Genomic DNA, 21,199 nt, shown 5'->3' on the forward strand with positions numbered 1-21,199 from the left:
ATGGCAGAATAACACAGAGCAATAATTCTGACAATCTTGTTATGTGGTTGAAAAGCTGGTTTTTATTAGCCCTTCATATGAGTTTTTTCCAGACGTTTCCATAAGGAGAAAATCACTGAAGTGTAATACAGTAGAACAAACTGGAGCTTTGCAATCCTCTCCTGTCCTGGATTGGCCCCAAAAATAAAATTTGTAATTCATTATGTGTACACTTTTAGGATATTAAAAGTTGCCTTCATGTGCTTTCCAGATGTCTGGCTGCTTTGTAGCTCTAACCAAGTGTATTTTTTATTTAATTTCAGGCTCTCCCTTTAATTTAATTCTGCTGACTCAGTCACAGATTTCCAAGAAGATGCAGCGTGAAGCCCAAGTGCCAGAGGAAAATAGCACACAAGCTGTCTAGTGAAAATTACTAGTACTGAGATATGAATGGCTCTTGTGGGGTAAATGGATGTGAGCCAAAAGTGCTTTCCCAGTATAAAGGAATCCAAATATTGAGAACTTTGTTACTTAAGGCTTTGCTTCTCCAAGTTTGATGACAAATGTTCAGCTGGTTGAACTTTATCAATCTTCCATAACTTCAATTTTTTTATGAATTAGACAAATAGCCCTGAATTTAATGGGACAGTACAATACAGTTTAGGCTGTAATTGATGACTATAATGGAAATTGTAGTAATATTGGGATTTGGGGTTTTTGTAGAATTACTTGAACAAGACATCTGTTGAACTTAATTTTTTTTTTTTTTTTTGGCTGCACAAATGGATATAACAATTTGAGAAAATTGTTTTGATATCAAGCTATGGGTCCTTGCAGATAATATTAAGCATGGTTATGAACAGAAGTATCAGTTGTCACATTTGGAATATAATTCAAATGTTCTAAGAATGCCTAGAAGAGGCTTAATATTTCAGGCCAGGACTCGATGGCTGTTGGTTGGTCTTGCTCTGCTGTTGAGCTTGTTGCTATTCATGTACCTTCTTGAATGTGCACCTCAGACAGATGGCAATGGATCGCTTCCTGGCATTGTAGGGGAGAATTTTGGTAAGGAACACTATCAAGCCCTCCTGCAAGAGCAAGAAGAACACTACCAAACCAGGGCTATGAGTCTCAAACGCCAAATTGCACAATTAAAGCAAGAACTGCAAGAAATGAGTGATAAGTTGAAATTGTTACAAGAGAGGAAAAGCCCAAGAGTCAACAGCATGGGCTACCAAGGCACCAAAGAACAGGCACCCAATGACCTCTTAGAATACCTACATTCTCAGATCGACAAAGCTGAAGTGAGCATGGGGGCCAAACTACCTAGTGAATATGGAGTCATCCCCTTTGAGAGTTTCACCTCTATGAAGGTGTTCCAGTTGGAGATGGGGCTTACACGACACCCTGAGGAGAAGCCAGTCAGAAAAGATAAACGTGATGAGTTGGTGGAAGTAATTGAGGCTGGACTAGAAGTAATTAATAATCCAGATGAAGAAGATGGACAAGATGAAGACGAAGGAGTGGGGGAGAAACAACTTTATGATGAAAATGATTTCATAGAAGGTACTCAGTAAACTTGAAAGTCTAGTTTGTGTAGAATGTCTGATCTCAAAATGAATTAGCAGAATTTGCAAAATAATTTAACATCTATTTGTTTATTTTTCCCCTGCCTTTCTCCCAGTAAGGGCAATCATGATGGCAAATAATAGACCTTAAGCTAACTTGTACCTTGTAACTTGAAAAATCCATTATGGGTTACAAGCCATGATGTGTATGCAACCTCCTGATTTTAGAAATGGGCTATGTCGGATACAAGGGAGGGCACCAGGATGCAGGTCCCTTGTTATCTTGTGTGCTCCCTGGGGCATTTAGTGGGCTGCTATGAGATACAGGAAGCTGAACTAGATGGGCCTATGGCCTGATCCAGTGGGGCTGTTCTTATGTTCTTTTGCTTTTATCAAAAGCATGATTGATGGGACTAATATGTATTGTCAGTGGCCTTGAGTCAAGTTTGAATTTAAGGTGAAATCAGCTGAATTTTAGCAATGGGACCATATAATGAGAGATCCCCCCCAATTCCTTTCCTTCACTTTCACAAACGAATTCCTCTAATTCAGTGGTTCTCACACATTTAGCACAAGGACCCACTTTTTAGAATAAGAATCTCTCAGGGCCCACTGGAAGTCATGACCAGACGTGACATCATCAAGCAGGAAATTTTTAACAATCCTAGGCTGCATTCCTACCCACAGTTACCCAGGAGTAGGTCCCTTTGACTATCATTGTTAAAAGAATATACATAGTAGCTTGTAAAGTACAAAGCTGTAATATTTCCCCAAATGCAATCACATACATGGTAGCATCAAGTCTAATATTAATATTAGTTAATTCCATATTAATAAAATATGGAAATGAATGGGGACTGTAATGTCCATTGCGGGAGGAGGCCCCTTCCTTGGGGTTGCCACCAAACTCGAGGGGCTTACCCGATCGATGACCAGAGGTCGGTGGTGGATTAAGGGATGGGTGGCAGGTATAGTTGCTCGACACAGGTGGTTTAATCACGTCAGCCGTTTTACATTCAAGTGGACTGTTACATCACAACCCACCGTACATCATGCTGACACATGCCTTTGTCGTCTGTTAGGCTCCGGACCCGACCCTGCCCGTTCCTTGGTGTTCTCAGCCCGATCTTTTCGCCCAGCGTCTCTGGGCCAGGGGTCAGGGTTCTTGAGGGCTGCAACACTGCTGGTCTGGGTCAGGCTAGCTGGCCTTAGGGGGACCCCTGATACCTCCGTGCTTGTCCCTCGGGCAGCTGGCCACCATGGGGTATAGTTGGCTGCGAGCCCCTGCCCTGATAACCCTGTCTCTCCAGAGGTCGCACTCTGGGTCCCTGCTGGTCTGGGGTCATGGAGCTCTCTCCCCCAGCCTCCTCTCTCCCAAGCGAACCTCAGTCTTCTCCCTCTGGAGGCCTCTCCTCTCTCCTTAGGCAGGGGTGGTTTCCCTCCCCCGGTTTCCCTATAACTGGAGAGGAGCCTCCTCTCTCTCCCCTCTCCAGGCTTCTTACGAGGCCATCCCCACCCCTTCTGACCACGTGCCTGCTTGTTGTTACCAGCTGGTCCTTGCCCCAACTCCCAGGTAGGTGTTCGGCCAGGGACCCCAGTCCTGATGACACTTGGGTCTTACTCCTGAGGAGGCCTCTACCCTAGAGGAGATCCCTGCTCCTGGAGAGTGTTTGGCCACCCAGGCTGGGCCCAGGTGACAGGGACCCACCTAAAATTGGCTCACGACCCACATAGTGGATCCCTACCCTCAGTTTGAGAAACACCGCTCTAATTGCTTCTATCCAGGCAAGCCCCTAAACCTGGTTTATGAGTTCAGGAATATATCAGGTTTAATTTTAATTTAGATGGCAGTCGCACAGCTGTCAAAACCAGCTAGACATGAGTACATTTCAAGGGTGTACAATTTTCTGTGGTCTGCTTTTACATACCAATCCTATGATCAGGCTGCACTGCCAGAACTAGCATTCTGGAAGAGCAGCCTGATCTAGAGCATTACAAAATGTGACGCTGTGTACCGCACAATTGGGCTACTGCCAGAAATGGCAAGTGGTGCTGGCCGTGTGGCAGCAGCCTGCCTGGAGTACCTGGCCCTGGTAAGTCAGTTGGTGTGGATTTGGTTAGGGTAATGTGAATTTGACATCTGCACCTTGGGATTTTGTCCAGTGCATAAAACCTTAAGCCACGTGTCAAGGGAAGTACCTGGAGAGAAGGCCGCAGACTGAAGGGAGTAGTACATAGTGGTTAGTACTCATGCACCCCTTCTTGCTCTCTGTGTTTTCTCTTTTCTTTGGTCAGCAGCAATATCCAATATCTGATATAGGTACTGATCTGGAATCTTCTGGTGTTCCAGTTATGCAATGGGCTGAACATAAGAACAGCCCCACTGGATCAGGCCATAGGCCCATCTAGTCCAGCTTCCTGTATCTCACAGCAGCCCCACCAAATGCCCCAGGGAGCACACCTGATAACAAGAGACCTGCATCCTGGCGCCCTCCCTTGCATCTGACATAGCCCATTTCTAAAATCAGGAGGTTGCACGTACACATCATGGCTTGTAACTCGTAATGGAATTTTCCTCCAGAAATTTGTCCAATCTCCTTTTAAAGGCATCCAGGCCAGATGCCATCACCACATCCTGCGGCAAGGAGTTCCACAGACCGACCACACGCTGAGTAAAGAAATATTTTCTTTTGTCTGTCCTCAATGCTCAATTTTAGTGGATGTCCCCTGGTTCTGGTGTTATGTGAGAGTGTAAACAGCATCTCTCTATCCACTTTATCCTTCCCATGCATAATTTTGTTTGTCTCAATCATGTCCCCCCTCAGGCGTCTCTTTTCTAGGCTGAAGAGGCCCAAACGCCGTAGCCTTTCCTCATAAGGAAGGTGACCCAGCCCAGCAATCATCTTAGTTGCCCTCTTTTGCACCTTTTCCATTTCCATTTATCCTTTTTGAGATGCGGTGACCAGAACTGGACACAATACTCCAGGTGTGGCCTTACCATCGATTTGTACAACGGCATTATAATATTAGCCGTTTTGTTCTCAATACCTTTTCTAATGATCCCAAGCATAGAATTGGCCTTCTTCACTGCTGCCGCACATTGGGTCGACACTTTCATCGACTTGTCCACCACCACACCAAGATCTCTCTCCTGATCTGTCACAGACAGCTCAGAACCCATCAGCCTATATCTAAAGTTTTGATTTTTTGCCCCAATGTGCATGACTTTACACTTACTTGCATTGAAACGCATCTGCCATTTTGCTGCCCATTCTGCCAGTTTGGAGAGATCTTTCTGGAGCTCCTCACAATCACTTCTGGTTTTTACCACTCAGAAAAGTTTGGTGTCGTCCGCAAACTTTGCCACCTCACTGCTCACCCCTGTCTCCAGGTCATTTATGAAGAGGTTGAAAAGCACCGGTCCCAGGACAGATCCTTGGGGCACACCACTTTTCACCTCTCTCCATTGTGAAAATTGCCCATTGACACCCATCCTCTGTTTCCTGGTGTTCAACCAGGTCTCAATCCATGAGAGTACCTGCTGTCTAATTCCCTGACTGTGGAGTTTTTTCAGTAGCCTTTGTTGAGGGTCTGTGTTGAACGCCTTCTGAAAGTCCATATATATAATGTCCATGGGTTCTCCCGCATCCACATGCCTGTTGACCTTTTCAAAGAATTCTATAAGGTTCGTGAGGCAAGACTTACCCTTACAGAAGCCATGCTGATTCTCCCTCACCAAGGCTTGTTCGTCTGTGTGTTCTGAGATTCTATCTTTGATGAGGCATTCCACCATCTTATCTGGTATAGATGTTAGGCTGACTGGCCTATAGTTTCCCAGGTCCCTCCTCTTTCCCTTAGAAAACTTGCCTAGCCCAATATGGCTCACTATTTATGATGGTCCACCATCAATAAATGTTCTGTTTTGTTTCCTCTCTGTGAGGCTTCAAAACCATGCAAGTTGTTGAGCTTCTGGCAGATCCGAACATGTGTCTCGTGAGCTATATCTGGCATAGTGGTTGCCAGTCATCAGATCTATTATCTGATTCTTCAGTGTTATGGCTTCTGACCAAGCATTTGGTATTTTGTTAAATAAGATTTCCCATAAGGTGCAAATAATTTTGTTTTTTTTTTTTAAATTAACTCCATCCCCTTTCCATGTTCTTTCTGATCTGGTTCACCCTCTGACCCCACTCTATTCACACACCAGGCATTTTAAAATCCCAAGTTGGCAGCTTTACTTTGATCAGTCAAAAGCTGTGCTGGCCTGTATTTGAAAAAGTGTGTTCCAATGGAGTTCTTTAGGAACATTTTTAGAGCCATGTAATGGGACATATTTTAGTGATTCCAGATTGGATGTACTTGGCACTGTCCATTGCATTTTGAAGCTAGTGTGTAATGTGCCAAAAACTCAGAAGCAGAAAACTGCACTGGCCATATTAGACTGGTGCATGAAACAGCCAACTGGCCTTGAAATTTTTGCAGTGGATTCATTTTGGTCTCTAGAAAGTTGCAGTAGTGGTTTTACTCTACTGCTCTTTCTTCAGGCAGCAGGAATGAGTTAGTCGTTTTCTATTTTGATACCCTGTCATAATATTTTACTGCATTCTTAAAACAAGGCAATGCATTCTTAGGCTCATTGAAAATGTTCGTGTCCAAGATTGCCTTGAGACATTCATTTTCAAGGTGTTGCATTAGCAGAGGTAAGTACTACTATTTTTATCTACTTTCTGGAATATTTTGTACTTTTGTCATTTCTGTTTATAACCATTTAAATAATCAAGTGTTGATACTTGTTTGTTTTCACTCATGTCCCCAGGCCCCCATGATGGTAAGCTTTTGTATTGTACATAATATACGTACAGTGCTTTGAGTCACCTGCTAGGGATGATAATTAGTGTAGGTCCCTGGAAAAAATATTGCTTTTCATTTGAAATTAACTTGTTCCCATTATGGTCAAATAGATGCCTTTGTACTTGAATCATTCTGTAGAACTCAGAAGAAAAACAGCTATGGGCAGTAAATAGCGTCAGTTACTTCCTCGCCACAGTAATATAGCATCTCTTCTCTTTAGCAAGAATTAGTGTTTGGGGCTTTCAGTTTTTTGGGCAGTTAACCTGCAGTTTTATGTGCATGAGGTAATAGCATTGGCTAAATTCTTCTGGCTGGCCAATAGAAGGTTCTTGGTCAAAATAAGTAACTAGAGTTACTGGTAACTAAATTTTCCCCTTATATTTTTGTTTCTTTTGGTGGTTTCAATATATTGAATAGCTGGCCACTTCTTTAAAAATCGTAGCTCAGTTGGAATGTTGCTAGCTTGTAGCAACAATTGCAGTATTTTTCCAGGCTCCTTCAACTGTCGTCTTCAGAAATTTAAATTGGAACGTTTTTGTCTCCTCCACAGATCCGTTGAAATAAATTTTATGATAATAAAAGTTTGAATACTAGGAATTGTGTATATCACATCAGCATCAAGCTCAATCCCAGATTTCTTAGCAAATGTTACTTCCTAATATCGCATCCAGAGGTCCTCTGAATGCCTGCTTTCAGTATCTGTGGGGAATCCAGGAACGGATCCCTCAAAGATAATGAGGGTCAACTACATGTTTAGGGAGGAACCCCCAGCAGTGGGTAATACATAAAATATTGTTTTAGTAATAAAGCAGATTTTCCCGCTCTGCACACCTGAGATCTCCTTATGTACAGCATACTCCTGCATGTTTTTTTTCTTTAAAGGCAGTTAGCTGAATATTTTCATTTAAAGACTGTGTAGAAATATCAATGAATTCACGTATTGGATAGGAATATGTGATTTTCCGTATTGGATGGGAAAATGGAGAGGAGGTGCAGCAGGTCTTTCCAGCCTTGGGGGACATAGAGGGGCAATGATGGGGGCATGGAATAATTACAAAAATGTTGTTTAATTATCACCAGATTAGTACAGATTAAGGTGGCAAGGCTGCTAACCGATCAGCAGAGGTCCATATATATTGAGGCCTGCAAAGTTGGAAATGCTGGAGAGAAAGACCTGCTTCACCTTCTTGCCATTTTACTTGGTGGCACTGATACACCTGAATGCTTTCATCTTACCAGTGCCATCTTACCAAAGGCTACCATGCCTTTATTGTGTCTAAATACAGCAGTGTACTGGACCATATGACCTAGTTGCTTCTGTATCATAAGTCCCCTGCTCCACATTAACATGCCTTCTGTTAACTACCTGCTGAAAATCTCTCATCTGTTTGTTGTAAATTACTTGTCAAAAGCAGATACTAAACTATTTTTTTTTCAGCAAGCCATTTTGCTGCTTGTCTATCTCTGGAATCATGACCACCATTTTTTAATAGGGTCTGTCAAGTTTATCGTATAATAAGTTTTGTACAAATATTATAGTTGCTTACATAAGTAAGCATGAACGAATCATACTTCTTGTGGTCCAACTTGCACATGGGGCCAGTTCAGATGGCTGGGGGAAGAGAGGCAAGATCATGCACATCTTGCTCTTGGTGTTCTGATGGTGGTGGTGTGGGGGAAAGAATTTAGTCCCTACTTATTGCCTCACAAATGTGTGAAGGGGTGATTTAGACTAACCTTGAGATAAGAACATGAATGATGTATCTGGGGCGGGGGCCTTCATTGTCCCACCTTAAACTGTGGATAGCTCAGGATGTATTGTCTGAACCAGCAGTATGTTTTCTGACTGCATCTAAAATTGTGATATCTCTGAGTAGGAGTCTGTGTAAATGCTGCAACTGGGCATGTCTCTGCTGGGGATTCTTAATCGGGGTATCCATATTCTTAACCCTTGAGGGTATGGGAACCAAATGGTGGGGCATAGAACAATTACAAAAATGTTGTTAGATTAGATTATTACCGTTGTTAGATTAATACAGACTGAGGCAGCAAGGCTACTAACCAATCAGTTGAGGTTTCTGTTTCTAGTTAGGCTGTAATCCTATCTTACTAAGTCTTACTTAATTCAGTGGGCTTACTTTTGTGGAGGGTAGTCATGGAGACCTCCACAAGGTAAGGAAATATTTATTTCCTTAACTTGGAGCTGCATCGTGGCTGATTGGCGCTGGAAAACTGGATAGGTCTGGCCCTTAGTCTTTTTGCCAGGAGTATTGTCACCTAGTCACCTAATTGGCTGAATATCCAAACAAAACTTTGAACAGATTGAACTTGACTAGATTTGCAGAAATCCAAGCAGGATTGATGGGCAATACTCCAGAGACTATGTATGAGAATCCTGTGTGCTTGTGGAGAAAGATTTGATGAGAAATCTGGGTATTTAGATTGCCTAGCCCTTTGCAATAGCTAAAGGCAGATAATTTTAGTTGTTCGTTGTCTGTATACTAAGAGCATGTATAGGAGTTGGGTTACTCATGAAGAATTGTATACTGGAAGCACTTCTCTGAAAATTACGCTTTTTATTCTTCCAGATAGGCAAAGATTTAATTCAAAAAGCTCAGTGTGAACAGCATGATTAAAAATCTCTACAAGGACAATAGTATTTATTCAGTTAGAGATCTGTGCCACAGTTGATTTATCACTGCACCCATCAAAGAAACATAGGGGGAGAGAATAATTTGCCTCTTGCAGCTATGGTTTCTGAGGCTGACTGTAAGAAATTGTTTGCAGTTTTGATTTTTTAAATGTCTGAATAGATGTTGCTTGGGGGGCAGTACGAGTGCGTTGCCAGCGACTGCCCAATGTATCATCCTTTAGTGCAGTGTGTCTAAACTGCATTAAGGATGTGAGAACCACCTAAAGAATAAATGCTGCTGTGTTCTGTCACCCTCCTTACCCAATAATTTGGATGAGTTATCTGCAACAAAGTTTAATAAACATAAAGAGGTTGCTTCCCCCCCAAGATGAATTGGAATTGGTTAAAGAGCCAAAGAGCTTTATAAAAGAGAATGATTATAGATTATCATTACTATAATAGAATTATCTGTATTGTATTGCAATCTTCGTTAAGAATCTGATTTAGTAAAAGGCAAACTGGAATTTTAATAATAATAGTATGGACTTGTTGTAAGAAACTAAACAGATTTCAAAATGATAATCTTAGAAAAAAGTCTAGCATCATAGCTAAGTACAGTCAAGCCCAGTCATCTGCTGTTGGTGTAGGATTTGACCCACTAAGCAGTATAATCTGTCAATAAAATTCTGCAACAGAGAATGACATGTGCTCTAGAATCTTTATGTACAGACAGAGCCATGCTCAAAAGTGGAATCTGCAGCAAGCAGCCTGACTGATATTTAAGAGACAGCTGGAGAAATGTCCATTTGATCTTGTTGCACAAGTAGTTAAAGAACTGCTCTGTAGAGTCGGATCACCGCTCTACATGTTCTGACTTGCTACAGCAGCTTGCCCAGCATTTCAGATTAAGGTATTTCCTTGTTTTGGTACCTTATTGGGAAATTGGACACAGATGCTTCAAGCAGAAATGCCAGGGACTGAAACTGGCATAATTGAACCGAACCTTATATATGTGAGGCTTGTGCTCTGCTGTTGATTGTGGTCCTATTTTTATAGCTGGTGGTTTTGGGGTTTTGTGCTTGTTCTAGTAATGTACCTGACTGAGCCCAACTGAATCTAGCAGAATTCTACACAGTGTAGTAATTTCTGAAGCAGCAGACTTTATCTCTGGATTTAGAATTTGTGACTGAATCGGTTCCTCCTGTGAATTATTCTTAAGGTTATTACCGCACTGAAAGAGACAAAGGGACACAATATGAGTTGTTCTACAAGAAGGCAGATGATATGGAGTACAGGCATGTTACATTGTTTCGACCATTTGGGCCCCTAATGAAAGTGAAGAGTGAAACTGTTGACATCTCCAGGTCAATTATAAACATTATTGTTCCCCTTGCTGGAAGGACAGAGGTATTTGCGCAGTTCATGCAAAACTTCAGGTAAGTGCCTCAGGAATTTGGCCCTGTACTGTGCAGTGTAGCTTTTTTCTGGATGATAAGACAAGTAGAGTTTTACCTTCCAGTGGAGTGGTTAGAACCTATACAACACTGATACTTGGGGGAATGGGAATTTCCAAAATCATGTGTGGCGAAGCATCTTCTTGGTTAAAAGTTTTTGTAAAATGCTTTTGGTTTTGTATACCAGCCAGAGTGGCAGAACTGAAGATAGGATACCTGAAATGTAATTTCTTGGTTCAGTGTACTGCATGAACCAATTACCCTATTTCTAATAAGAGGTGGTAAAGGAAAGAAGGCAAAAGGGAAAAATTGGCTGGAGGAGTTATTTGTTGCTAAGTTGTACTAGACAACTGAGCTACATGTCTTTTAATTGAAGAAAGCAGCATCATAACTTACGGATTTGCTTTAGTCAGATTAATTTATAGAGTGTAAAAGGTAAATTATTTATAGACAGTACAAATCTATTGAGTGATCTTTACTATTCTAAAACACAAAATACTTGGTTGAGGCCTCTCCTTAGGCTTTTTGAAATAATGGACACTGTCATTCTTGCTTTTAAGGGAAGTGTGCATTAATCAAGACAAGCGGATTCACCTCACTGTAGTATATTTTGGACAAGATGGTCTTTCTGAAGTCAAGAGCATCTTGGACTCAGTTGCTAGGTGAGTTGAAAAAGTCCAGACATGTAGGATGCTGTAAGTAAAACAAAATGTACAATGTATTATGAAGTAATAATTAGCTGCTTGCCTCTTGTTTCAGGTTGCAGTTAGTACAGTGCCAGGATACTCTTTTTGTATTATTCGGAAGGAATGTGGTGACTGGGAGGGGGCTTGTGATGACCACAAAAGAGGTTAACGTATTTTAAACAAAAGTTGTAAGATGTTCACCTCTCTACAGTCTGAGCTAGAATTTTGCTTCTTAAAGAAGTCTCATTTTTCTCTTTCAAGAGAAGTCAAGGTAGCTATTAAAGTTAACAATTAGAAGAAGAGTCAATGTAACTCCACCTATATATAAGCAGCATGGATGCCCATAGCAAGTGTGAAAGGCAAGCTATAAATGCATTAAATTAATAAAATAATAAATGGGTAAAAGGGCAGTCCTTGAAGTTGTTAGGTTAATTAGTGGCTGATACAATTTCCATCATGGTTTTAGCGAGATAGCAGTATGTGATTATTCCATTAAATGGCTACCTCTGTACCATCTCCGTATTTTCTGTTTGCTGAAATCTTGCAGGAAAATGTGTTTAGAATTGTAACTTCGTAGGCAGGAATTATATTTCACTCTATCTTAATCCAGAATATTTCTGCTATGAATCTGACTATATCCATACGATATATTTCTCCAAGCTTAAGCTGATATGTCATGAATTGAACCATTTAAACCCCTCCACCTCTTTTCAATTTGTTTTTTATTTTCATTTGCAGAGAGGCTAATTTCCATAATTACACTCTAGTTTCCTTGAATGAAGAATTCAATCGTGGTCGAGGACTAGATGTGGGTGCTAGAGCCTGGGAAAAAGGCGAAGTCTTGATGTTCTTCTGTGATGTTGATATTTATTTCACAGCTGAGTTCTTAAATAGCTGTCGCTTGAATGCTGAGCCAGGTGTGTTCCTGTTGAAGGTTCTGAAGGCAGTAGGAGTGTTACAAGCCCCGCCTACCCTTGCAAGCCATGTCCCTCACAACTTCTGTGGCTCTGCCTTCCCAAAGCTGCTTCACCTGCTCTACCCATGGAAGCTTGGCCAATCTCATATGGTGGCTGAATGCTCCGAGACCTCCAGTCGATGGGGCAAACAAGGGCAATATTATTGCTCTTTCATCTGCTTGTAAACTTCACTCAGGTGTTTGGTTGGCTACAGTAATGGTGGGGATGAGACAGTGGTTTGGTGAGAACTTTTACCTGGAATTTTTGAACTCACTGGGCTTTCAGTGTAGTAGTGTAAGAAACCTGTGCATATTGCAGGGGAAATTTGTTTAATGCATTTTTACCCTTCCTTGTCCCCACTAATGTGGTTGCCCAGTGCAGCTTGCCTAAAATCATGAATATGCAACACAGGGGTTGTTTTACATATATAAATGTAGAACTTATGGAGGTTACATCCATTTTTCTCTCGCCCTGGTGTTTATCCTAATAAGTAGCATCTTCTGCCAGGACAAATTTTGAATATTGGTGTTTTGCACTTCTCTAGTTGTCTAATCCTGTCTTACACACAGCAGTGTATTTTGGCACTGAATGGTGGTTTCCCCTATATTATTTAACGCTGAATATAATGGATTCTTTAAGAGGCAAACCTGCCTTTTATGCTTTGCTTGTTAAATGAATTAATAAAAAAAGGAGAACTGCAGCTGCTTTTTTCTGCTCCAAGTCCCACAATGAGTAACAAATGTCTCCTGTCTTTGTAGGCAAGAAAGTTTTCTATCCTGTGGTATTCAGCCTTTATAATCCTGCCATTGTCTATGCTAATCAAGATATACCACCCCCTGTGGAGCAGCAGTTGGTAAGTGACTAGAGTCTGAAGAAACTTGACAGACTTGCTTTCCACATGAACATAGTTGGTTTAGTGCAGCATCACTCTGTTGCCTTCAAGATGAAGCACATCTAATCCTAAATAGTTATGTCCTTCCACATCTAATAAGTTGCAGAATTTCCCTCAAATGTTTCAGCAGAAAGGATGGAACAGTATTGATGGATGTTGCCCATGAATGTTTGTAAGCTCTGCAATCTGCAGAATTGGGTTTTTAGTTTTTTAGCAGCAAACATTGGCCAAAGGTGAACAGTGCTACCATATCCATCGCAGTGAATCGTGGGATATTGTGAGTGTATATTTGTATTTTAATTGAATGAGAAGTGTTGCAAGAAGGTAATTTTTCTTATTGCAGTGTAATGTAGAACATATTGGCTATGAACTGTAGGGCAGCCCAATCCTATTCTGCCCAGAGTGCGGGGCTGCCGCAGCACCGAAAATGGCTGCCATGGCATTCTGAGCATAACCAGGCAGCCACCTGCGGGTAAGGCAAGCAGCCTCACATTGAGGCTCCTCGATTCTGCAGCAGCCTTTGGGCTGGTGCAGAATCAAGAGCCTTCATGTTGGGCGCTGGCCCGACACAGAGGCTCTGGATAAACAGAGGAACAGAGCTGGTCCCGTCTCCTCCCCCTGCAACCCCACCTACTTCTCTGTTGTCTGGCAGTCTGTGCGAGTGGCAGAGCACCAGTGATCTACCAGTGCTAGCCCAGCACCAGCTGGCACTGGGCTGGTGCTGAGGGCCATGAACATGCTTTATAGCACATTTGTGACACTCATTGCTGGCGGAGGGAGCTCAGAATTCGGCTCTGAGTGATGATGTGTTTGACCTTGCGCTTATGGACTGAAATTGGACAGGACAACAAACATGAAATGAAAACAGGTTCTGGGGGCACACCATGGTGTTAGGTCATGTTACAGGAGTGGGGAACTTCTATGGTTATCACTTTTGGCATTATCACAACATTGGTTGTCGAGTCTAGTCCCACCTTCTTTGGGGGATCCTAAGTCCCAAATCTGAGTGACAGTTCACACCACAACGTTTAAGAAAAAGAACTTGCTCTGGAAAATGTCAATTTAAAATCTAAGTCAGTGATTTTCAGTCTTTTTCGTCTCATGGCACACTGACAAGGTACTAAAATTGTCAAGGCATACCACCAGTTTTTGACAATTGACAAAGCACACCATGCTGTTGGTGGGGTGCTCACATCCCCCAATGGATTACTAATAAAAGACCCTCCCCCAAGCACCCAGGGCACACCTGCAGACCACTCACAGCACACCAGTGTGCCATGGCACAGAGGTTGAAAATGGCTGATCTAAGAGATGGTGAGAGTGAAGCATGAGTGGAGAATTGCCTAAGCAATGGGTCCCAAACTGGTGGATTGTGATCCACCAGTCTGGGAAGCATTTGTTGCTGGCCCCTTAAGGGGCGGGTAGAGGGGGAGGTAGTGATGTGATCCCCAGGATTGTGCTGCTGCCAGGTACAGGGGGGCTTTCCACTTGCCTCCACCTGGAGCACTCTCCAAGCCTTAGAAAAGTTAAAAATAACTATCTGAAACCACTTCCAGTTTCACAATCCTGGGGATCGCATTGCTGCCTTTTCCCTGTCCTTGCAAAGACTTACTGTTTCTCAAACTTTCTAGGAGACGTTTGGGAACTACTGGCCTAAAGATATAATTACTTTCAAGTTCTGTTTTGATGCTTCTTTCTGTGCAATCCTTGAAAGGTGTAAAATGTATGTATATATTTTATAATTGTAGGTGCACAAAAAAGATTCTGGTTTTTGGCGGGATTTTGGCTTTGGAATGACTTGTCAATATCGGACAGATTTCTTGACTGTTGGTAAGATGCATAAACTTGAATGGTTGCTTGAGTTAAGAGTATATTTAGTGACCTTTCTGGAAATATTGCTTCCCATTGAGTTTTCTACTCAAATGCACAAATAAAGTGACTCTTGCACTAATTCAAATGAAAGTTATTTCTTTCAAGAAGCTATTTTATTTAAAATATTCTGCCGTTCAGTTTGAAGTCCCACTCCACTCTCCCCCAGGGTCTGTAATTTAAATTCCACTTTTTAAACTATATAAACAAAAATGTATGAGTTAATTCACACAGCAGACTTTTATCACGTCACTATTATACATTTTGAAAGCTACCATGAATTATTGAAACTCACAGAGGTTTGTTAATGAATTTTGGCACCACCTTGTGGTTTAACTCAGTTTTTATATCAGAGTAAGAGCCTTATGCTTAGTGACATTAATACAATATTTTACAGTGCTTGAATTTTAATAAAATACAATTTTCAGTAATGTTCTTTGCTTCATATTCTTAAGGTAAATAAAATTAACTAATCATTATTACTGCCTGTGTGCATCCAAAGCGAAAATTCATGTGACCCTCCTCTTTTGGTTTCTTCATTTCTGGTCTTTGGAAGATCTTTAGATCCATAGTTTGTCCTACTTATAGGATTACTGTAGTTCTCTTAAAGAAGTGAAGCAACTGCTCACAATCACATAGTCATAATCAGAAGAGGCAAATAAAGCAAATTAACGAACAAGTGAAGAAATTGAAGGACAAAGAAAATAATTTCTAAGACAAGTGAAGTGGAGAGAAGAATGTCTATCACTTGACTGTCTGCATTTGTCAGTGTGCAATTTCTTCCCACCCTTTATTCATATAGTTACAGCAGTTGTTTGTGTTGCATCTGTAAATTACTTGTTTGGTGCCATTCTTCTCTCAAGTAACATGTAACTATTTTTTGGATTTCTGGTTGAATTTTATCTTTTTTTGAATTTTGTTAGGTCTGAAGTAGGTTTGTTAGGTTTGATGTCCTTTTGTAAGCTAAAGTCCTTTTCTCATTGCCCTGTTTAACTTGCCTTCTGCTCCTAAATTGCATATCTTAATCTTTTGTTTGTTTTATTTCTTGCTTTGAGTGGCAGAAATTTCTTGAATAAATGAATGGGTACACATGTATAAAAATTGCAGTGATTTCCTGTAAAATACATGTAAGTGGCAAGTGAGCAAGATTTGGCATGCTTGCTTTGTATTTTGCAAGAAACCTCAGATTTATACATATGAACACTGCCAAGAAATGATGCAATGCAGATTAATTTTCTTTTTCTTGAAACAGAAATTAGTCCCTGGGAATGAAACTAAAGAGTATTAAACAAAGTTTAGAAAATGTTGTTTCAGTGCACATGCCATCAGAATTGCTCTGCTTTGCTTTGGTATCTGCTGCTAACTGGCATGTGTATGCAAACAACTTAGAGATGCATTAATTCTGGGTAATGAGAGGATAAAAACTGTGCCCAATAAGTTTTTGCAGAGATTATGAGTATTTTAGATTCCTTGGAATCTTATCCTTCATTTTCAAAGAGGGATCTCATCCTTTATGTCTTGCAGTGGTTATGCTTGAAGATATAGTGGATGCTTGCTAGAATTTTCACAACAACCTAGGCTTTTAAAGTAATTCATGGATGAGGACAGCAGTTAAGTAAAAAACATTGCTGTGTAGAATAATTTTAGGTAAAATGTACAGTGTGACCCTTCACACTGAACAGGTTGCCAGTGTCTCAATTAAAGTAGTTACAAAAGCAACATTTTGATGTCTTTGTGTTGATTATTGAATCTGAGACAGTATACCTCTTCCAGTGTAAGACCATCTTTTCCCTGCTACTTGAGGCCTGAATTTTTACCTTATGATTTCCATTGTTCTTCTTTTCTCTTTCACTTGTTCAGCTTTTCTACTGCCCTTACTTAACCTTTCTTAAACAATAACAAATAGCTGAGGTGCCTGTGGGGCAACCCAATTTAGGTTATGCTAAAGACCTATGATCTAGGAAAAAGAAAGTCTCGTCTTCCCTCCATGATTTGTGATCTAATTTTGTTTGCTTCAGAAGTATATTCTTTGATATCTTGTAGGTGGTTTTGATTTGGAGGTCAAAGGCTGGGGTGGAGAAGACGTCCATCTTTATCGAAAATACTTGCATGGTGATCTAATTGTGATCAGGACTCCAGTGCCAGGCCTTTTTCATCTGTGGCATCAGAAGCATTGTGCTGATGAACTGACTCCAGAGCAATATCGCATGTGTATCCAGTCTAAAGCCATGAATGAAGCATCTCACTCTCACCTTGGGATGCTGGTATTCAGGGAAGAGATTGAGGCCCATCTGCGCAAGCAGGCATTCAGGACTAACAGTGAAGCAATAGGTTAAAATGACCCTTGGTGCAATCCTAAGACTCTGCAGTTGCTGTGAACCAGCATTGTTCTAAAGCCTTAATTAACTCAGCTAAAAAAAATTACAGTGCCTGTCCCTTGCGGAACATGAGATAAAAAAAGATCTTTTTTCTCTAGCCAGCTGTTACCTGCATATCACACCAGACTAGGCACTTGAGTAAAAGGAAGTATTTCTGTTCACTTTTATGAGTCCAACTGCACACAGAGGGGAAAAGAACAATAGCAACATATATGAACTCTTCATGTTTTAACATTTGTCGCTTCTCAGATTTGCATCATGAGAGGGTAAAGATTGTAAGTGAATGATTGTCTTCTCCACTGCCTATGGAATATTCATACTGCTTATTTCACTGTAGTTTGTAGGAAGGACTCTTTAGGTTTGCACTCCATGAGAAGAATAAAACACTGAAACAAAAGCCTCTGGAAAATGTAATAAAAAACATGGTTTGCTTTGCAGCTAGAAACACAGAATTTGCCTTGTTAAACATCAGGTGCATAAATCAATTTGCAAAAGTATATATAGTTTTTTTGAAAGGCCATTGGACAGTTTACAATAATATTATGATGCTGTTCATTGTTGGATCGTAAATGTATTAAGCTTGTATGCTATTTGCTTATCCTAGCTATTGGCCAAATAATTTGTTGCATGTTTCCGGATGTACAGAGAGACACTGTCTAGAACACAAGCAGTTCACTTCACTGCCTCATTATGTCACTTCTGCTGTCTTTTGTTCTTGAAATGAATACTAAAGGCTATTATGTTGCCTGGGTGAAGAGAGAAGAAATTGGAGAGATTGCATTTAAAGATTAGAGGGCCATCACTTGCTAACTATGCTAGCATTGGGCTATCTTTATTTTACTCCCAGCAGTTGGCACAATAATGCCTCCTGCTCAAATCCTGTTGAACTGAACGATGCTCACAGAAATTCAGCGCTTGGTTTTTCTGTTGTCCCTGTCCATTTCAGATGGAGCTTGCAGAGGAGACACTAGCAGCATTGTCTTTCTTATATTCATGGGCAATGAAAAGATACAGCTTTTGAAACTGAATGACTCTGTACTGTTTGAAAATAGTTCTGGCCATGGATCCCTTTTTTAACATGTAGTTTGCCTTTCTATAACATTGTGGAGAGCAATTTAACTTGTCCCGTGAGGAGAATGTAATGCAAGTTGGCTTGCTGATGTGTTCTCTTAATTAAATTGAATACTCTTGTGTTTTAATATTTGAATCTTGTGTTTTAGTATTTGACTGTTTCTCATTTTGAGGACATAAAACAACATGCCACATGATCCTAAAAGATCTCTATAATTGAATGTGTCTAGAGCAGTGGTTCTCACACATTTAGCACCGGGACCCACTTTTTAGAATGAGAATCTAAGTCCCTCCGGAAGTGATGTCATGACTGGAAATGACGTCATCAAGCAGCAAAATTTTTAACAATCCTAGGCTGCAATTCTACCAGGATTAGTCCCATTGACTGTCATTGTTAAAAGAATATACATAGTAGCTTGTTAAAAGTACAGGTCTGTAACATTTCCCCAAGTGCAGTCACATACCATGGAAGCATCACTTCTAATAAAAATAAAACATTGAAATGAATGGGGACCCACCTGAAATTGGCTCACGACCCACCTAGTGGGTCCCGACCCACAGTTTGAGAAACACTGGTCGAGAGTGATGTGGCTATATGTTTGTGGTAAGATATATACCTGTGTAAGGTATGTGGGCAGATCCATCTCACTATGCAGCGAGTGGCAATAGGATCCTAGCAAGTCACCATCAAGATTCATGCTGAGGTGTAATTTGCACTCATGTCTCTGGCTTCATTTGTGAATGGGTTACATGAAATGTTGATAGAAAAGGTTCCATCTGACCTGTTAAGTAGGATGATGTGCATATCCTCTGCAGGAAATAGTTCTATTTCCCCCATTTTCACAAGGTCCAGAAATAGCGGAAGAGAAGCTGCTGAATTGCCTGTGCTTTCTCTACTGCCACTTTTGTGAACAGTCTGAAGCACCTTGCTAAAGGCCATTCTTGAATTATTCCCAGGCATGCCTTCTCCTGGCTATTTCAGTGCCATTAACAACTTTTTGCAGCATCTCAATATATCCGGTAGTGACATCGGCCCAAAGCACGACATCAGTGCAACATACTAAAACTGCTTACAGCTTGCTGCAGTGCTGCTGGTCCTGACACTGCACTGACAATCCCACAGAATTACAGGTTCAAGCACTATAATACATTTTGGGAAAGAATGTGACTTCAGTGTATATTTGCATTAACTCGTACTAGCAAAGATCTGTCTTTTTTGGAATACATTTTCTGACAAAAACTAAAAGTAACGCCATATATACACAACTGATTTTGGATTTGGTTTGGGTGTGAGGGAACCATAGACTGGGGTGACACTTCAGTGCATGAAATCCTGATTTTTCCAAGGCAGGCTGATCAAACCATCACAAAGGCTTCCTAGAGAATTCAGTTGCCAGCCTGCAAACTCATCTGGGGTTCAAACTGCTGCTGGGATCCTATAAGGTAGGATGTTTTACTTTGAGTTGAACAACTGATTTCTATCCCTCCCATGCTATATTGCAAACTGTTTTTGAAACTTCTCTCAGTTTGCCATACAGTATTGTAGGCAGGGTGCTGTTTGGGAAAACAAGTCAAAGGCTTCTTTGGGGCTCATGAGGGCATCACAGTTCATTTGGATGCTCTTTGTCTACAGTCAGTAAATCTCAGCCCAATCCTATGCATGTCTACTCAGAAGTAAGTTCCATGGAGTTCAATGGGGCTTACCCCCAGGAAAGTGAGTATAGGATTGCAGCCTGTGTGTCTCATGTGCATCCAAGCATTGCCAAAATAAATGCTTTTTAAACTTAATACAACATAGGGTGCTGCAACAAGAGTCTATAGCTTACAGTATGTAAGTTTATTCTTGATCTTGAGATGGAGAAGTCCAGCAATTCTGACTGGGGGCAAACTTGATTGTTTTGAAGAGGTTTGCCTTAATGCTTGTGTAAGCCACCAATGCTGGCAATCTGTTTTTTACAAACCAATATTGTAATGCTTGACCTTGTCTTTGTTGTGGTTTTTGTTGCTGGTGCCTGTCTCAGGATAAACTGATTTGTTAATCTCTTATTAAAGAGATTAGGACTTGCACATGAATTCAGTTTGCTTGAACAAATGAAACTTGGACCAAATATCCATAAAATAGCTCTAGTTAGAGAAGAGCTCCTTGTCATTCATGCTGGGTGTTATTTTGGGATTAATTACAGCTTTTATACAGGACCTTAACCTGTAGTCTTTCACTGAGAAAGAACGAGGCACTGTTTTTTCAAGGTTAATGAAAAGTAAATTACGGTGTGCAAGGATTAGGCCTGCATATCTGTCACTTTTTATCTGCAAATAACCAGTGCCCAGGGTCCGATCTTCTTTCTGTTGGATTGGGAACTATCAATTTAGCTTAGTTCGTTCATTCTGATACACAGAAGACAACTGCAAAAGCAAGCATTCAAAAAATTCTGCAAGTCAGAGGGAAATTACTTTCTAGAAAGGGTAGTCAAAACTGCATGGCACACTGTATTCTAAATGAGGGTATGCTACAGACTTTGTGTTTAATCCATTTCCTATTAATCTAATATTGAATGCATCTTTTTTCCACTGTGGTAGTAGCACACTAACATCACTTTCTATGAACTTCTGTAACCCCAAAATCTTTCTTATGTGTTACTGCCAGTATTAAATAATATGCACAATTCATATACATTTTACTGTTTAAATGTTTAAACATAATAAAACAGGGATGATAACTGGAACAAAACTACCCATGGTGGTGCAAAGTGGTGAAGGGATTGCTTCTTTCTACCTATAAAATGGATACTTTTTACTCTAAAAAATGGGATGTGGTTCCAATTATGACAGAGTTAGTTTTGTTAAATCTGACCCTTTCAACAGA

General features: G+C 40.8%; 1 protein-coding gene across 2 annotated transcripts in view; it reads left to right on the forward strand.

Moving 5' to 3' along the window:
• Positions 1-18,464, forward strand: part of CSGALNACT2 (chondroitin sulfate N-acetylgalactosaminyltransferase 2) — a 47,900-nt gene extending 29,436 nt beyond the window's left edge. For both annotated transcript variants that reach the window (XM_066620398.1, XM_066620397.1), the window contains exons 2-8: positions 303-1,545; positions 10,250-10,466; positions 11,045-11,146; positions 11,909-12,087; positions 12,885-12,979; positions 14,767-14,848; positions 16,931-18,464. In XM_066620398.1, coding sequence (XP_066476495.1) covers positions 888-1,545; positions 10,250-10,466; positions 11,045-11,146; positions 11,909-12,087; positions 12,885-12,979; positions 14,767-14,848; positions 16,931-17,223 — 1,626 coding nt within the window. In that variant the 5' untranslated portion in view covers positions 303-887 and the 3' untranslated portion in view covers positions 17,224-18,464. The remainder of the gene's footprint in view (positions 1-302; positions 1,546-10,249; positions 10,467-11,044; positions 11,147-11,908; positions 12,088-12,884; positions 12,980-14,766; positions 14,849-16,930) is intronic.
• The last annotated feature ends 2,735 nt before the right edge of the window (positions 18,465-21,199 follow it).

Source organism: Tiliqua scincoides, chromosome 3 (assembly GCF_035046505.1).
Source record: "Tiliqua scincoides isolate rTilSci1 chromosome 3, rTilSci1.hap2, whole genome shotgun sequence".
In the NCBI taxonomy this organism is placed as follows: Eukaryota; Metazoa; Chordata; class Lepidosauria; order Squamata; family Scincidae; genus Tiliqua; species Tiliqua scincoides.